This window comes from Populus alba, chromosome 19 (assembly GCF_005239225.2).
Source record: "Populus alba chromosome 19, ASM523922v2, whole genome shotgun sequence".
Taxonomy (NCBI): Eukaryota; Viridiplantae; Streptophyta; class Magnoliopsida; order Malpighiales; family Salicaceae; genus Populus; species Populus alba.
Window position 1 is genome coordinate 15,394,460 of NC_133302.1, and position 19,255 is coordinate 15,413,714.

The 19,255-nt window shown below is 36.4% G+C and overlaps 2 protein-coding genes and 1 pseudogene across 2 annotated transcripts; 1 reads left to right on the top strand and 2 right to left on the bottom strand.

Moving 5' to 3' along the window:
- Positions 1–258: 258 nt before the first annotated feature.
- Positions 259–3,419, top strand: LOC140955061 (serine/threonine-protein kinase AtPK2/AtPK19-like). Its single transcript, XM_073406591.1, has 4 exons — positions 259–309; positions 2,441–2,563; positions 3,204–3,311; positions 3,396–3,419. The coding sequence occupies exons 1-4, from the start codon at positions 259–261 to the stop codon at positions 3,417–3,419; spliced, it is 306 nt and encodes a 101-aa protein (XP_073262692.1).
- Positions 3,420–4,533: 1,114 nt separating this feature from the next.
- LOC118063378 (low affinity inorganic phosphate transporter 8-like) lies at positions 4,534–5,848 on the bottom strand (annotated as a pseudogene).
- Positions 5,849–17,453: 11,605 nt separating this feature from the next.
- LOC118063376 (low affinity inorganic phosphate transporter 8-like) lies at positions 17,454–18,113 on the bottom strand. Its single transcript, XM_035077391.1, has 2 exons — positions 17,927–18,113; positions 17,454–17,863 (listed from the first exon to the last, which is right to left on the bottom strand). Exons 1-2 carry the CDS (start codon positions 18,111–18,113, stop codon positions 17,454–17,456), a joined length of 597 nt encoding a protein of 198 aa, XP_034933282.1.
- Positions 18,114–19,255: the final 1,142 nt, after the last annotated feature.

A 19,255-nucleotide genomic window follows, 5' to 3' on the forward strand; every position in this document is an offset into this window, starting at 1 on the left:
AATATGATTGATGAATTAAACTTCTCTATTGATATACAAATTAAGCGTGGTGAAAATAAAATTTTGTTTTATCAATCTAAAATATGTTAAAGATATGATTAAGAAGTTTGGCATTAAAGGAAAGAGTCATGCTCTTACACCTATGAACACATCTGTCAAAATCGACTCAAATTGTAAAGGTAAGTGTGTTGATTCTATACTTACATACACATCAGAAATTGTTTTTGTTGTTTCTCATCTTCATACAAATGGCACATAATGTGTAGGGATCTTAAACCTGAAAATATTCTTTTAGAAGCAGATGGACAGGTATGATTTTTGTAAGATCCAAAGTTTTGGCTTAAACCCAAGCCTAAGTTAGCCCAACCCCAACCTAAGTTAACCTAGGTATATAAGAAAAATTCGTAAGGGAATTACTTTTCTCTTTTCTAACTCTTATAACTGCCATAACCCTCTCCTCATCAAACCAAGTATTTTAGTTTATGATCTTGAGTTTTTCGGGTTCAAGAAAGGTTGAAGTAGTAAGTAAGTGATTCTCCCTCTCATGTTACTTTTGATTATGATTTTTTTATGGAATGATTAAAAAAATAGATTAGGGTTTATAAAGATTTGAAGTTCATGTTGTTAAAATTGATTCATGATCATTAGGGGTTTAATGTTAAGTTATTGATTTTGAGTATGTTGTTAGAAATAAGTATTTGTAAGTTGATTTGTTTAAATTGATTTTTATGGGTTAAGAAATTCATTTCAACCTTGCTTGAAAATCTAGATAGAATGGTCTTGAGGTTGAAGATAATGAAATTTTATTTTGGTCCTTGATTTATGAAAATTACAATTTAGTCCCTAAACTTTGGAAAAATTATAATTTGACCCCTAAATGTATTTTGAGATTCTGGACAATGTTATTATGAGGTTAAGGATGATGAATCTCAGTTTAATAATTGATTTGGAATATTTTCAGTTTTGTCCCTCAATTTTAGGGATTTACATTTTAGTCCCTGAACTTTATTAAAAAAACAGTTTGGTCCCTATGTCATTCTGTATAGAATTGAGGATGGTTTATGGGTGAAATTTTATTATGGTTATGTATTTACAGTTTGGTCCTGTTTTGGTAAAATTACATTTTGGTCCCTGTTTTGGAAAATTGTCGTTTTAGTCCCTAAACCTAGGAGACTAAACCTTGTTTTCTTTTATGCATTGGAATCTTTTATTTTTGTTGTTTTGAATTGCTTTTGAGTATATTTCGTATATTTTTATAGGTTCTTCTAACGATCCTCAATAGGTTTTTCGAGTCTTTCATCTGATATTCCTTTTAATCTATATTTTTTCGAGTGAGTGGGATAATATTTAATATGCATATAATATAAATAAATATGTATGTTGATTATATGATGAGTACAACTAGTTAATTTCTTGAATATTTATATATGTTACTTTATTTTCTGAGTACTCATTTATTCTTGAATTTACACTCGCATTTTGTCTAGCCAAATTATATTCGATATAATATATGTTTCTTTGATGATTCTGTGAATATCTATTATACCTTGATATAGGATTTGTCAGTAACTCCATGCTAATGGAGACTAGTTAGTCTATGTACACATAATATTCTATATACTTAACTGGTGAGAAAGGCATCAGCCTGTGACGATTGATCATCCCACAATGGTCACCTTCAGGTGTCATCTGATCACCTTTGAGTGTCATCTGCTCTTTTACATGTATTCCACTACTTTATGATAATATGTTTTGTAGGTATATGTATATCAAGATAAATTGACTTGCAAACTATTAATATCTAAAATGTATATTAAATGTTATTCCCTCACTGAGTTGGTTGAACTCACCTCTCATTCTTAATGTTATTTCAGGTTCTTAGTTTATGATAACATGTGAACCTTGTTTAGTGTTCCTACTTCTTCAGTTTTAGTTAGTATGTCTTGCTTATTTTGTAAGGCTCTTCTTTTAATTTTGATTCGATGTATTAGACGCTTCACTATTACTCTGTTTTAATTAAGTTTGGATTTTTGACAATGTAATAAGTATTATGAATTATTGTTTTTTGTTTGAACTATCATTTGGTTTCATTAGTTTTGAATAATATAATATTTCTAAAATTATAAAATGTTGTGTATTTTTAAATAATTTGTTCTTTGGATATGTTCGTTCTGAGGCTTAGCATAGGTGGAATGTTTTTTTGACACCGTTCCTGCGTTGCCAGTCATGTATCCAGGATTTGGGTCCATTAATTTTTCAATTTGCTTTCTTTCTCTTTGTCTACATGCATGTGTGCGCGACGCATTCATGCAAGTGATAGTTCATGCCTGTCTTTACTTATCCAAGTGATAGTTCATGCCTGTATTTACTTTTCTTTAATTAGATAATGAACCTACTTGTGCTACGAGGTGATGTTAATTATCCTTGTGCTTGGTCCCAGGTTATGTTAACTGATTTTGGCCTGGCAAAGCAGTCTTCAGAAACTGTTCTCGCGAAAGGTCACGATAAGGCTACAGACTGGTGGAGTGTTGGAATCCTGCTTTATGAAATGCTCACTGGAAAGGTTAGTATGAATTTGTTGGCGCGCGCCCGGCCCAATGTTATTAGTCGTCACTTGAAACTAACAGTCCATCAATGCCTATCATTTATGGATATGCCTTTATGTCAACGCATAATCTAATGCAAAGGGGCAACCTATATTCACATTTGCCATCATGCCATCGGCAATACCTTCTATTTCTCATCGATGATCTTGTAAGTGTCAAAGATCAGGTCAAGAGTGGGTACTTTATGGCATTTTATCACTTGAATTGAAAATGACCACTTCTGGTGTTATTTTGTCTTTCTGATCAAATGATCTTCTCCAGATTTAGGCCCCAGGATTTAGGTTTGGGTGGGATTAAAAACTAAAGTATGCTCCACCTTCCAATTCCATAGGATTTAATATTTCTCTATATTTTAGAGTTTCATTTGTATGTGGGCTTCTCCTTGTCTTTGGGAGATGGTCTTTCATGGTAGCTAGCAGCAAGTATAAGTTTGCTTCCATTAGGTATGATTGGTTCTGAGTCTTTCTTCTCCTTTTCTTTTGTTTCTTTTTTTTTTGGTGATTAAAATTAATGAACCCAATTCCTGTTTTCTCATTCATAAGATGACTTCAGGTTGTGTCAGACATATATTTTTATTTTTTTTCTCTGTTTTTGCAGCCTCCTTTTACTGGTGGAAACGGACAGAAAAGTAAGCGAAAGATTATGAAGGATAAGATTAAGCTGCCAGCATTTTTGTCAAGCGAAGAACATTCACTCTCAAAAGGGGTAAATCTACTCTCCCGTACCTTGCATTCTTGCTTTCATGTGAACATTTCATTTTATCAAACATTCTGTTATGAGTGCACACAGGATGGTGTGCTCTCCAGCCATTAGTTTGTTGCAGTTGGCTGGGTGCATGTGCCTAGTGATCTTTGAGCAGGAATAATTTATGTTTTATGGCTGCGTTTGTTTAGCGAGCTGTGAGCAGGGATTAATATAGCTACATAATCAAACCTGATTAGATTGGTACGAGATGGAGTGCTTTAAAAGTCAGGAAATTACATAACCAGGAACCTTAGTTTGCTGCTTTGAAATCTCTGAGTTGTTTAACTGAGTTGTCAATGATGTTCATACCTTGGGCTGGAATCCCTGTTATATGACTTGGCAATGCGGTCACGAAAGGAAAAGGAAAAAAGAAGAGAAAAGGGAGAAGGTATCGCTGCTTTAAGCTGATGCAGCGGAGGTTGGAATTTGATCTGTGGTATAATTGTTTTCTGGCATTCTAATATTAATGAATATGAAATCTTAGAAACACATTTTCCTCTTCAGCTGCTGCAGAAAGAAACAAGCAAGCGCCTTGGACATTACAGGCTTACGAATCTCAAAGACTTATCGTTCTGAAAATGCTGTTGAGTTTGTTGAGATGGCTGGAGATTTTTATTATATCCTGTAATGGTTATCAGTTAATGTATATAACTTTGCTTCTGGAGGATGAAACAGTGAGTAAAAGCAACTGTGTGTCGTATTCAGTTAAAAATATAAAATTTAGACTCCAAATTGTTTCAGGTTTGTGTTTAGGATGTGCCTCTAGTTGTTCAGTTACCATTTGTGAACGAAGCCAAGTATTTTATGTTAAAATAAAATAAAATAAAAAATTGTAAATTCCACATGCCAAAACAACGAAAAAGAAACAGAGTCCAACTCCTGCGAGAGCCATTGAAGATGGTTAAAGAAATCTGGTGAGCGAAAGCTTAAAGCTAATGCAGACTAGTAGTGCAGCTTCTCATTTCCTGTTTGATATCTCTACAGCTAGTCAGCTGCAGGCTCAGAAGCCTCACTGTCAGACTTTTTCATGTTGCAGGAAAATTATTTTCCAGCTAACAGTAATCTTAGGAATAAACACCTCTGGGATAGATTCCGTCAACAGATGCCTTCAAAGAGAGAAAGCCAGCAGTATGGTGTAGAATATAGCGTGTAAAATTAGAAGTATATTTGCTTATGTCCTAATAGGATATTGTGTATTGATAATAGACCTTTATCAAGCACAAACATGTAATTGCAGTGTATGGAAACAGACTGCTGAAGGAGCTGTTAGGGTTAAGTCATACAGAGCAGAAGCTAGCATTTTGGTGATTCTATTTCTTCCCAATTGCATTTCAAATTGCAATCACCTAATCATAATTTTATTTCACATTACAGTAACTTGTTTTTAATCGAAAACTATAAGAAGGCACACTCACATAATTATGTTGCAACAACGATCAATGCAGCTGCAATTTCTTTCTCCTTATTCCTCTATTTTGACAGTGAAGTAGGAGCTAGCTTGCTTTATTGGAGATCCACACGTAGTGATTGCTTGAAATCCTGGAGAAAAGGAATTGATACCTAAGAGCTAAACCATTTCACTTTCTGGACCCACATCAGTTCGATAGTTTCTATCATTTGCTTCTGCATTTCTGCCTATATCCTGGTCTTCTCCAGAGAGTTCTTCGAGGGACTTGCCTTTTGTTTCTGGCACCAAGAAAGTGAAGAAAAAGCCAATCAAATTGACCACAGAAAGTCCGATAATTGCCTTCTTGATTCCATTTGAGTCTCCATCCTGAGTGTAGTACTGTACAACAAATGCACCGATTATAGCTCCTGCTTTTTCTGATGCAGCTGAAATACCATGACATGTCGAGCGGAACCTCGCTGGAAACAGCTCTGCCGGCACTATGAAGGTTGTACTGTTTGGTCCAAAGTTAGCAAAGAAGAAGGTGAGTCCGTAAAGAACTGTAAACATTATTGGGTGACCACCACATAAATCCTTTTTTTCGAAATCTGGGCCACATGCATTTTCTCCCCTCTAAGATCCCATACTTGAATCCGAGAATTGCCATGAAAATGGACATCAGAAGGAAGCCGCCAAGCTGGATTATGAACCTTCCGATCCTATCAACGAGGAACACAGTAAATTAAACCAGTAACCAGGAACAATTGCAACAAGCGCGATTAAGGACATTGCTTTGGAGAGATGGTACATCTCCTCTAACGCATTCATTGAGGAGGCCTTATTTAGCAATCCAGCAGCTGGGTATACATCTTTCTGGGTTAATTGAGAGTATAGAAAGCAATATCCAATAGGAACCACGTGCTGGCTGTCCCAAGAAGTTGAGTCCCATGCTTATAAACATACTCTTTAGAAAAGAACCCGTACGAAGAGATGGGATTAATAGGAGCATTGGAACTTGTTTCATCAATAGTAAAGTCCTTTTCAAGAACCTTGGCCATATCGTTAGCAGCCTTCTTGTGGTTTCCCTCAACTAAGGCAGTGTACCTAGCTGTTTCTGGCATTTGACTGCACCAAACATATGCACTATTATCACGACCAAATCCCGGACACTGTAATGTTTTAAATTAAAGGAACAGAAAAAAGCTAGAAAGCCCTTTAAGGCTTAGATGTAGGAATAAATGAATGAAGGGTATTGTAGTAATTCAACAAACTTGATAAATATAAATAGAAAAAAAAGAGATCTGAAAATTTTGAGAGAGAACCGGTAGGAGAGAAGGAAGGAGGAAGAAGAAGAAGAAGAAGAAGAGAAAAGAGGGGAAAATAAAGGAAAGAGAAAAGGAGTTGGAGAAAATAAGTTTAAATGTAAGATTTAGATTGTTAAATGTATAAATGTATGTTAATTGAACTTTAAATTTTGGTTTTGATGAATGTTGGGGTTTTGAAATTTGTGTTTTAGGTTTAATTGATGAATTAATTTGAATGTTATGGGGTTGATTATTGTGGGTAATTGATTATTTAGTGATTATGGAAGATTGTGATAATTTTGAGTTATGAATTGTGTAAATGGTGAATTTTGAGTTAGAAATTTGAAAAGAACAGTAGGTTTCTGTTGAAATTCTGGGTTGGAGGTTGAAGATGATGAAAATTCAATTTGGTCCCTCAATTTGTGAAAATTACAGTTTAATCCCCAAACTTTAGAAAATTATAAATTGGTCCCTGGAGCATATTCCGAGATTCTGAACAGAATAAATATGAATTATGGGCAGAATTACAGTATATTTATGAATTTTAAACTTTCAATTTGGTCCTCTAATTTGACAAAAATTACCATTTGACCCTAAAAATTTGATAAAATTCCAGAATGGCCCCTGGAGCATAATGAGATATTGTGGACAGAATTGAGGATTAATTATGTTCAGAATTTCAGTATAGTCATGGGTTTATGAAAATTTTAGTTTGGTCCTCCATTTGACAAAAATTACAATTTGACCCTAAAAATTTGGAAAAATTCTAGAATGGTCCCTGGAGCATAATTAGAGGTTCTAGAAAAAAATGAGGATGAATTATGGACATAATTCCACTATAGTCATGAATTTATGATATGTTTAGTTTGGTTCTCCAATTAGACAAAAATTACAATTTGGCCCTAAAAGTATAATGAATTCCATATCCACTGTAGTTGTAATATTAGCCTTTTCAGATTGGTTTGATGAATAAATGAGGGTTATTTAGTGAATTATTATCAAGTCTTATTATTTGTTTTATTATGGATTAGATTTCTAGAAAACCTTTAATTTTTAGGTTTTTAAGAAAATTAACTAGTTAGTTCAAAAACATATAAGGTTACAGAATACACCCTTAGTTAAGTGTATTAAATAGGTTAAATGTTCTTTCAATTCGTTCTTGAATATGTCTCCTTTGTATTCAGATAATCTTGATATTCTACCGACGGGACGTTAGTACGTAAGATTTTCTTCGGTGTTTGCTTTTGACTTCTGTTTGCTTTCGAGTCAGGTGAGTGGATAATTTTCCATATGCATGAGAAATATTATAAATATTTGATTTGTTAATATGAATTGGATCATGCTTCTTGCTAATATATATGTTGATTATTATTCTTGTTATGATAAAACATGATCAATTATTGAATCTGAATTCTTGATATGAACTAGTATATATTTTAAATTGACTTCTGAATTGATAGCTTCTCATTTGATCGATGTCATGAGTTGAGCTTTGAGATATGAATATGTTTGTTTGATTATGATTATGAACCTATGGCATGTGAGTTAGAATACTCATGCTAACAGGGTAGTGTTAATCTTTGTGCACATCGTATCTGAACCCTAGTTGGTCAGGGGGGGTCACCAACCTGTATGGATTGATCATCCCACAGTACAGAGCCTCATGCTCATTGCATTTTGATTTTCTGACGAGCTTTACCTTATCATAATCTTGTTATGACCTATTTGATAAACCTTCCTATAAGAACCTAGAGCTATAATTGTATATATATACTCTCATTGTTGTATTATCGCGTGTGTGTATATTGAATGTTATCTACTCACTGAGTTGTTGAACTCACCCTCTCATTATTTATCTTTTTAGGCTTATAGCTTGATGATGGGTTACTTTTGTTGAACCTTCCAAACCTGCTTTTTGGTTGTAATTTGTACATTCCTTTTTTGTCTAGTTAGTGCTCCAAAACTATGAAATTATATTAACTCTTGTATTAAGACACTAAAATTATATTATGAAGTTAGTTTGTTGTTAATGCTGCGTTGAACTCTGATTAAGTTATTCAAAGGATAGGATTGTATATAAGTTTTGGTTCGCATAGGTGAGGAACTTTGGAGGGGAACCTTGCCTATGTGTCGGTCATGGATCCGGGATTCAAGTTGTGACAAACTTGGTAGCAGAGCTTTAGGTTAAAGAAACAATAGTATAGTTAATTTCATAATAAGTGGAGCATTAGGATTCGTATCGTCTTGTTTGTTGTTTTTTAAAATTTGAATTCTCATCAAGCATGTCTTCTTCCTTGTGATAAATATGTTTTCCTATAATTCTGTGATAATTATCATGCTATTATTCTAGCATGACTTAACTGCTCTCACTTTTATTTTAGGAAATGCCGAGGAATAGACGAATAACTGATACTATTAGAGTAGATGATGATTAGGATAATGTCCCTACTGTGTGGTTGAGAACTGCAAGGCAGAGAATGAGGCGCGGTGCACTCGTGCCTCAACATGTTGAGTAGGTACCTCCACCAGTGGAGAAAGAGCCTCAAGAGATAGGAAAATATGGTTGATGAAATAGGTGTGGGGGTAGCTGACCATGAGCCTGTTACAGAGTTTCAACAACTTAGCCAGGTTGTGCGGACCTGGATAGGGTTTACTATGGAGAGAGATAGAAGAAGGGATAGAGATGTACCCTCGACATCCCACACTATTCAGGGAGTTAATGTGTCGTTGAATGACTTCATGAAGATGGTACCTCCTATTTTTACTGGGATGGACAGTTCAGAGGATCCTCAGAGGTTCTTAGATGATATTTGGCGACGGTATGAAGCTTTGAGATGTACAAACCATCGAGTTATGAGTTTGGCATCGTTCAGGTTAGAAGGAGATGTGGTGATCTCTTGGTTTGAGTCTAGGAAAAGAGTAAAGCCAGTAAAGGCTCAGTGGACATGGAAGGAGTTTAGCTCCATGTTCTTAGACAGGTTTCTCCCTCAGAGCGTCAAGGATGCTCGACTTTATAAGTTTGAGAGGCTATCTCAGGGGAGCATATATAACAATGGATGAGTATGATCTGAAGTTCACTTAGCTTTCTAGGTATGCAGAACATCTTCTACCCACTGAGGAGTGGAGGGTGAAGAGGTTCATTAGAGGACTCAAATCCTCTATGTATAAGGTGATGGTGTCACAGGTGCTTCCATCCTCCTCCTCAGCTATTAATAGAGCTAGGTTGATAGAGGTGCGAGAAATAGAGGACATGACTGTTGGCCAGTCTAAGAGGCCTAAAGAAGAAGGTCAGTCTTTTAGGCAATAGGGATTAAGTACAGGCCGGTCTAGGGGACAAAGTGGCTGTCAAGGCTCATGGGTTCAGAGGAGGTTTAGACAGAGACCGTCAGTTAGTAGCTCAGGTGGTCAGAGTGGCAGTAGTGGTACTCAGAGTTTAGTTCAGAGTACACCTCATAGTTCATTTGTTTCACCTGTGGATAGTTCTTCATGTCAGCACTGTGGAGGAGGTCATACTAGTGCAGAGTGATACAGAAAGACTGGAGCTTGCTTAAGTTGTGGCCAGATAGGTCATAAGATCAGAGAGTGCCCGAGGAGATAGTTGTCCACTTCGGGGTTATCTGTTTCAGTCCAACATCCTATTCAGGCACCATCGACGAGCCAGTCTGTGGCTCATTGGGGTAGAGGTTTTAGTGGCAGTGGTCAGAGAGGTCGAGGTGCAGGTGATAGAGGTCAGATACAGCAGGGTCAGGGGCATGCCAAAGTTTTTACCTTGACTCAGCAGGATGCTCAAGCACCCAACACAGTTGTTTCAGGTATTCTTCATGTTTGGAGCACAAGTTTTGTTTGATACGGGTGCAAATCATTCATTTATGTCTCTATATTTTTCCATGAGGTTAGATAAACAACCGACCTTGTTAAAATCCCCAATTTCAATTTCTACTTCCTTAGATGAATTAATATTAGTGAAGTATGTGTATTTGGATTGTGAAATAGAGATTGGAAATAAGATCTTTATGGGAGACTTAAATGTCTTAGATATGTTTGATTTTGATGTGATTTTGGGAATGGATTGGTTGGCAAAGCATAGGGATTCGGTAAATTGTTGGGGTAAGCTTCCTCACTTAAATGACCTTTCTATTTCACCTTTATTGAAGCTATATCCTTCGACCTAAGCTTCCTCACTTGTCGGTCGATTATAGCTTCCAATTGCACCTCATAAACCATATCATCTCTCAATTCAATGGGATGAACCTCTAACACATGTGATGGATCTAACATATACTTCCTTAGCATGGAAACATGAAATACCAGATGGATAGCAGACAAGTTTGGTGGTAATGCTAACCTATAAGCAACTGCCTCAACTCTCTCTAAAATCTCATACGGTCCAATAAATCGAGGACTCAACTTGTCTTTCTTCCCAAACCTGAATACTCCTTTGGTCGGTGATACTTTTTAAGGAACACACAATCACCCACTAAAAAACTCTAAGTCACGCCTTCTTCTATCTCCGTAACTCTTCCGTCTACTTTGAGTTGTTTGAAGCTTCTTTCTAATTACCTCTATCTTCTCTAAGGTAACCTGAATCAACTCCAGTCCTATTAGCCTCTTCTCACCAACCTCAAACCAACAAATCGATAATCTACACTTCCGACCATACAAAGCCTCATAAGGTGCCATCTCTATGTTAGCCTGATAATTGTTGTTGTAAACAAATTCCACTAATGGTAGGAACTTACTCCAACTAACTCCAAAATTAATAACACAAGCCCTTAACATATCCTCCAAGATCTGAATAGTCCTCTCAGACCGACGATCGGTCTGAGGGTGAAAAGTTGTACTCAACTGCACTTTAGTACCCATAGCTTCTTAAAATTTCACTCAAAACCGCGATGTAAACTGTTGACCTCTATCAGACACTATCAAGATTGACACTCCATGCAACTGTACAATCTCACTAATAAACAATTTTACCAACTTTACATATCCATAAGTAATCTTAACTAGTAGAAAATGGGCTGATTTTGTCAACCTGTCAACAATCACCCATATCGAATCATAACCCTCCTGACTCCTAGGCAATCCTGTCACAAAGTCCATTGTGATCCTTTCCCACTTCCATTCTGGAATCAACAATGGTTGCAACAATCTAGGAGGTTTCTGGTGTTCACCCTTTACCCTCTAACAGGTCAAACACTTAAAAACAAAATCTGCTACATCAGCCTTCATCCTATTCCACCAATAACACACCTTATAGTCTTTATACATCTTGGTGGAACCTGGATGCATTGTGTAAACTGTCTGATGTGCCTCTACCATCAATTCTCTCCTCAGATCATCTACATCAGGTACACAAAGCCTATTCATATATCTCAGCACATCATCATCACCTATCACTAAACCTGCAGCTTTACCCTACTCAACCTCATTTCTGATCCTAAGTAGTGAATCATCTTTCTTCCGAGCTGCTTTTATCTTATCAAACAAATCTGACTTAACCTGAACATGAGCAATCATTGCTCCAGCTTCACTAAGATCAAATCTAACTCCTTCATCCACTAATTCATGCAGCTCCCTAATTAGAGGTCTTTGTACCTCTTGAATATGAGCTAAGCTTCCTGATGATTTTCTACTCAAAGCATCGGCAACTATATTTGCCCTACCCGGGTGGTACTGTATGGTACAATCATAATCCTTCAGCAGTTCCATCCATCTCCTCTGCCTCAGGTTTACATCCCTCTACTAAAAGATGTATTTCAAACTCTCGTGATTTGTAAGGATCTCACAAGTTTCACCATACAAGTAGTGCCTCCAAATCTTAAAGTTAAAATTACAACCTCCATCTCTAAATCATGTGTAGGATAGTTCTGTCCATGCTTCTTTAACTGTTGTGAAGCATAAGCAATAACTTTGTCATGCTACATTAGAACACATCCTAACCCCACTCTTGAAGCATCACAATACATTATGTAACCACTAGAACCTGATGGTACTGCTAGAATATGCGTTGTAGTTAATCTCTTTTTCAACTCTAAGAAACTTTTCTCACAAGCTTCAGACCACTAAAACTTAACTTTTTTTGCGTTAGCTTAGTCAATGGTGCAGAAATCAAAGAAAAGTTCTCCACAAACCTCCGATAGTAGCCGGCCAAACATAAGAAACTTCTAATCTCTGTTGCCGAAGTAGGCCTAAGCCACTGTTTAACTACTTCAATCTTTTAAGGATCAACCTCAATCCCATTCCTTGACACTACATGCCCAATAAATGCTACACTCTCCAACCAAAACTCACTCTTTAAGAACTTGCCATACAATTGATGATCTCGCAGAGTTTGATGCATCATTCTCAAGTGCTGCTCATGCTCCTCTCTAGACCTCAAATACACCAAAATATTATCAATAAAAACTATCACAAATCGATCAATAAACTGGCCAAACACTTTAATCATCAAATCCATAAAAACTGTTGGTGCATTCGTCAACCCAAAAGACATCACTAAAAACTCATAATGACCATACCGAGTTCTAAAAGCTGTCTTCGAAATGTCTGCCTCCTTAATCCTTAACTGATGATACCCAGATCAAAGATCAATCTTAGAAAAGAATTGAGCTTCCTGTAACTAATCAAACAAATCATTTATATGAGGGATGGGTATCTATTTCAAACTGTCACCCGATTTAGTTGCTTATAATCTATACATAACCTCAATGACCCATCTTTCTTCTTCACAAATAACATTAGGGCTCCCCAAGGGGACACACTTGGTAGGATAAACGTTTTATCCGACAAATCTTGTTGTTGCTCATTTAGCTTCCTCAATTCTACTAGCGCCATTCTATATGGTGCCATTAATATTGGTTTGGTATCCGGAACCAAATTCAATACAAAAACTCAATCTCCTTATAACGGAGGGCAATCCAAGTAAGTCATTAGGAAAAAACATTGATAAACTCCCTAACTATAGGGACTTGGTCTAATTGAGGAACTTCTTTCTCTATATCCACTATATATGCTAGATAGCACTGTACTCCTTTTCGAGTCATTTTCCTCGAGATAGCCGATAACATAATTGATGGAGACCCAATTCTATCCCCTTGAAATACCAACCCAACTTCTTCATCTGGATCAAACATTATTTTCTTACCCCAACAATTTACTGAAGCCCTATGCTTTGCCAACCAATCCATTCCTAAATCACATGAAAATCAACATATTTAAGACATTTAAATTCTCATAAAGATCTTATCTTTAATCTCTATTTCACAATCCAGATACACATACTTCACTAATATTAATTCATCTAAGGGAGTAGAAATTAAAATTAGGGATTTTAACAAGGTTGGTTGTTTATCTAACCTCATGAAAAAATATGGAGACACAAATGAATGAGTTACACCCGTATCAAACAAAATTTTTGCCAAACATGAAGAATACCTGAAACAACTGTGTTGGATGCTTGAGCATCCTGCCGAGTCAAGGTATAAACTCTGACATGCCCTGACCCTGCTGTATCTGACCTCTATCACCTGCACCTCGACGTTTCTGATCACGGCCACCAAAACCTCTACCACCATGAGCCACAAACTAGCTCGTTGATGATGCCTGAATAGAATACTGGACTGAAGCAGATAACCCCAAAGTGGACAACTGTCTCCTCGGGCACTCTCTGATCTTATAACCTATCTGGCCACAACTAAAACAAGCCTCAGTCCTTATGTATCACTTTACACTAGTATGACCTCCTCCACAATGCTGACATGAAGAACTATCCACAGGTGAAACAAATGAACTACAAGGTGTAGTTTGAACTAAACTTTGAGTACCACTACTGCCACTCTGACCATTTGAGCCACTAATTGACGGTCTCTGTATAAACCTCCTCTGAACCCATGAGCCCTGACAGCCACTTCGTCCCCTAGATTGGCATGTACTTAATCCTTAATGCCTAAAAGACTGACCCTCTTCTCTAGGCCTCTTAGACTGGCCAGCAGTCATGTCCTCTATTTCTCGCGCCTCTATCAACCTGGCACTATCAATAGCTGAGGAGTAGGATGGAAACACCTATGACACCATCACTTTATACATAGAGGATTTGAGTCTTCTAATGAACCTCTTCACCCTCTACTCCTCAGTGGGTAGAAGATGTTCTGCATACCTAGACAGCTGAGTGAACTTCAGATCATACTCATCCACTATCATATATGCTCCCCTGAGATAGCCTCTCAAACTTATAAAGTCGAGCATCCTTGACACTCTGAGGGAGAAACCTGTCTAAGAACATGGAGCTAAACTCCTTTCATATCCACTGAGCCTTTACTAGCTTTGCTCTTTTTCTAGACTCAAACCAAGAGATCGCCACATCTCCTTCTGACTTGAACGATGCCAAACTCATAGCTCGATGGTCTGTACATCCCAAAGCTTCACACCGTCACCAAATATCATCTAAGAACCTCTGAGGATCCTCTGAATTGTCCATCCCAGTAAAAATAGGAGTTGCCAACTTCATGAAGTCATTCAATGGCACATTAACTCCCTGAACAGTATGGGATGTCGAGGGTACATCTCTATCCCTTCTTTTATCTCTCTTAATAGTAAACTTTATCCAGGTCCGCACAACCTGGCTAAGTTGTTGAAACTCTGTAACAGGCTCAGGGTCAGCTACCCCCATACCTGTTTCATCAACCATATTTTCCTATCTCTTGAGGCTCTTTCTCCACTGGTGGAGGTACCTCCTCAACATGTTAAGGCACGAGTGCACCGCGCCTCCTTCTCTGCCTTGCAGTTCCCAACCGCATAATAAGGACATTATCCTGATCATCATCTACTCTAATAGTATTAGTTATTCGTCTATTCCTCAGCATTTCTTAAAATAAAAGTGAGAGCACTTAAGTCATGCTAGAACAATAGCATGATAATTATCACAGAATTATAGGAAAGCATATTTATCACAAGGAAGAAGACATGTTTGATGAGAATTCAAATTTTTAAAAACAACAAACAAGACGATACAAATCCTAATGCTCCACTTATTATGAAATTAATTATACTATTATTTCTTTAACCTAAAGCTCTAATACCAAGTTTGTCACAACCCACAACCCGAATCTCGAATCCATGACCAGCACATAGGCAAGGTTCCCCTTCAAGGTTCCATACCTATGCGAACCCAAACTTACATACAAATTTATCCTTCAAAACTCAATTTGAGTTCAACGCAACACTAATAACAAAACTAACTTCATAATATAATGTAATTGTCTTAATACAAGAGTTAATATAATTCATAGTTTTGAAGCACTAACTTGACATAAAAGGAAGGTACAAATTACAACCAAAAAACAAGTTCGGAAGGTTCAACAAAAGTAACTTGCTATCAAGCTATAAGCCTGAAAAGAATAGTAATAAGAGGGTGAGTTCAACAACTCAGTGAATAGATAATATTCAATATACACACACAAGGTAATACAACAATAAGAATATATATACAATTATGGCTCTAGGTTATTATAGGAAGGTTTCTCAAATAGAACATAACAAGAAGATCATATGGTAAAGCTCGTCAGAAAAATTAAAATGCAATGAGCATAAGGCTCCTTACTATAAGATGATCAATCCACACAGGTTGGTGATTCCCCCAACCAACTAGGGTTCAGATACGATGTGCACAAAGACAAATATTATCCTGTTAGCATGGGTATTCTGACTAATATACCATAGGTTCATAATCATAATCAAACAAACATATTCATATCTCAAAGCTCAACTTATAACATCAATCAAATGAGAAGCTATCAATTCAAAAGTCAATTCAAAATATATATTGGTTCATATCAAGATTCAGATTCAATAATTTGATCATTCTTTATCATAACAAGGATAATAATCAACATATATATATATATATATATATATATATATATATATATATAATATATATATATTATCAAGAAGCATGATCCAATTCATATTACAAATCAAATATTTATAATATTTTCATGCATATGAAAAATTATTCACTCACCTGACTCAAAAGCAAACTGCACTTAAAAGCTGATACCGAAGGAAATCCTACTCACGTCCCGCCGATAGAATATCAGAATTATCTGAATACAAAGGAGACATATTCAAGAACGACTCGAAAGAAAATTTAACCTACTTAATACACTTAACTAAGGGTGTATTTCGTAACCCTATATGTTTTGAAATAACTAGTCAATTTTCTCAAAACCCAAAATTTAACAGTTTTCCCAAAATTCAATCTATAATAAAAAAATATATAAAATTGGTAATAATTCACTAAATAAACCTTAATTATTCATCAAACCAATCTGCAAAAGCTAATATTATAGCTAGGGACTAATCTAGAATTTATCATATTTTTTTGGGCCCAAATTGTAACTTTCGTCTAATGGAGACGAAACTAAACATATCATAAATTCTGACTATAGTGTAATTATGTCCATAATTCATCCTCATTTCTGTTCAGAACTCTAATTATGCTCCAGGGACCATTTTGGATTTTTTTTTCAAAATTTTTTAGGGTCAAATTGTAATTTTTGTCGAATGGAGGACCAAACTAAAATTTTTCATAAATCCATGAATATACTGAAATTCTGACCATAATTAATCCTCAATTCTGTCCATAATATCTCATTATGCTACAGGGACCATTCTGGAATTTTACTAAATTTTTAGGGTCAAATGGTAATTTTTGTCAAATTGGAGGACCAAATTGAAATTGTTAAAATTACATTACTATACAGTAATTCTGCCCATAATTCATATTTTATTATGTTCAGAATCTCGGAATATGCGCCAGGGACCAATTTGTATTTTTCCAAAGTTTGGGGACTAAACTATAATTTTTGCAAATTGAGGGACCAAATTGAATTTTCATCATCTTCAACCTCAAACCCATAATTTTCACAGATTACCTACTGTTACCCCCTGATTTCTAACACAAATTCACCATTCAAACAAAACCATAACTCAAAATCATCATTTTTATCTACAATCTCTCAAATTCAACTTAACAATTCATTACCCACAATAATCAACCATACAACATTCAAATTAATTCATCAATAAACCATAAATATAATTTTCAAAACCCTAACATTCATCAAAACCGAAATTTAAACTTCAATAACATATATTTATACATTTAACAACCTAAATCTTACATTTAAACTTATTTCCTCCACCTCTTTTTCTTTTTCTTTATTTTCCCCTCTTTTTTCTTTTTTCTTCTTTCTTCCTCCTTATCTCTTGCCGGTTCTCTCTCAAAATTTTCAGATCTCTTTTTTTTTTTTCTATTTATATTTATTAAGTTTGTTAAATTACTATAATACCCTTCATTCATTTATTCCTACATCTAAGCCTTCAAGGGCTTTCTAGCCTTTTCCTATCCCTTTAATTCAAAACATTACAAACAAAATCTGCTTCAGGCTGAGTTGATCGCACATTGACTTTACTAAATGGCTGAGATGGGAAAGCACTCAAGAATGCCTTGGAGACAATTGTGGATACAGCTCCTGCGAACAGAATTCCTACTCCTTGCATTGCAAAGACAGCTGCAATGAATGCTCCACGAGTTTTTTGAATGGCATATTCAGACATAATCACAGGTGAGAGCGGATAGTCTCCTCCAATCCCAAAACCAAGCCAGAACCGGAAGAAGCAGAGACTTCCGATCACACTTGTAGCTGTGGACCCGAAGGAAAGGCCAGAAGCTAAGGCGCACCCCACCATAGTAACTAGAGTGATGCCGTAAACTTTCTTCCTACCAAGTTTATCCCCAGGCCACCCAAAGAAGAGTTGCCCTGCTAGGGTTCCACATTAAGCAACTCCAATTATCGCATTGTTGATGTTTACCGGAAGCTTACCTGGGGCGCCTTTAGCTGGGTCAAAGTAGTATAGGAGGCCGATAAGTTTGGTTACAGCAGTGATGCAAAAGAGATCATAAGCATCAGTGAAAAATCCCTTACCCGCTATAACAATTGCCTCGAAATGGTAGAGTTGGGTCTTGGCATTGTCAAGAGCTGAAAAGACAGCTAGAGTTCCGTCTGACATGCTTGGGGTAATAATTTCTCCTAGCTGATTTGAGAAGTGGAGATGTGTTTGAGATGCACAGGGAGTCAATGCATAATATAAGGCAGGGAATTGAGCGTGTCAGGGATGGCGGTTTTTGTCCTGTACGGATGCAGGACACTGGAAACACAAGAAATTCTCGTTGTGGCTAACGTCTTTATTTATAAAAAGAAACCTGCATTACCAAGACATCGGGATGAAGAAAGAGAGATAAACACTCTTTGCCTTGGCTGTTAGTCTTAAGATTCGCTATTCCCAGGACACATCTCAACTTCGCAATCATTTCCTGATTGTCTGTTACTGTATCGGGTATCAGTCAATGTTTTTAGCACAGCTAGTTGCCAGGATCACTGCTAATTTAAGTATTTTCTCCATTTAAAAGATTTTGTCTGAAGCATAATTCATTTTTCTTCAGCTGTTTTAGGAATGCTCGCTCGGTTGATATCTGTCTATTTTGTGTCTGGGTTTCTCCGAAGTTTTCCTGGATATCCTCCCCGGGCGGCGTACAGTATATGCTTAGCATATATGCTAAATACCGTACAACAGATCTCTTACAATGAGATGGAGAAACCAATGACTAATGGAATCATTGGAAGATGGCCCCTCTTTCCCTGAAACTTTGTTGACTTTCATTTTTTTTTCTTTTTCCGTATTTGAATCTTGTACGTGTAATAATCCTTGAAACTTTGTATGCTACACAACCCATAAACGACAGGAACCTTGAAAACTTGGAGCTTAACTGGCTTGTGTGGTCCCAGGTTTCCAGTATGAAGCAGCTGTTTAACTTGGAAGCAAGTTGCTAACACCATAAATCCTTCTTTTAGCTATTCAGCTTGGGAACTTCGAAAACCATCTTCCATCTGGTATTGTCAGCGACCGATTCCCGGATCCATGACGGCACATAGGCAAGGTTCCCCTCCAAGGTTCAAACCTATGCGAACCCAAACTTACATACAAACTTATCCTTCAAAAACTCAATCAGAGTTGTTCAAAAGTACGCAGCACTAATAACAAAACTAACTTCATAACAAGTAAGTCGATTGTCTTAAATACTAGAGTTAATATAATTTCATAGTTTTGGAGCACTAACTTGACATAAAAGAAAGATACAAATTACAACCAAA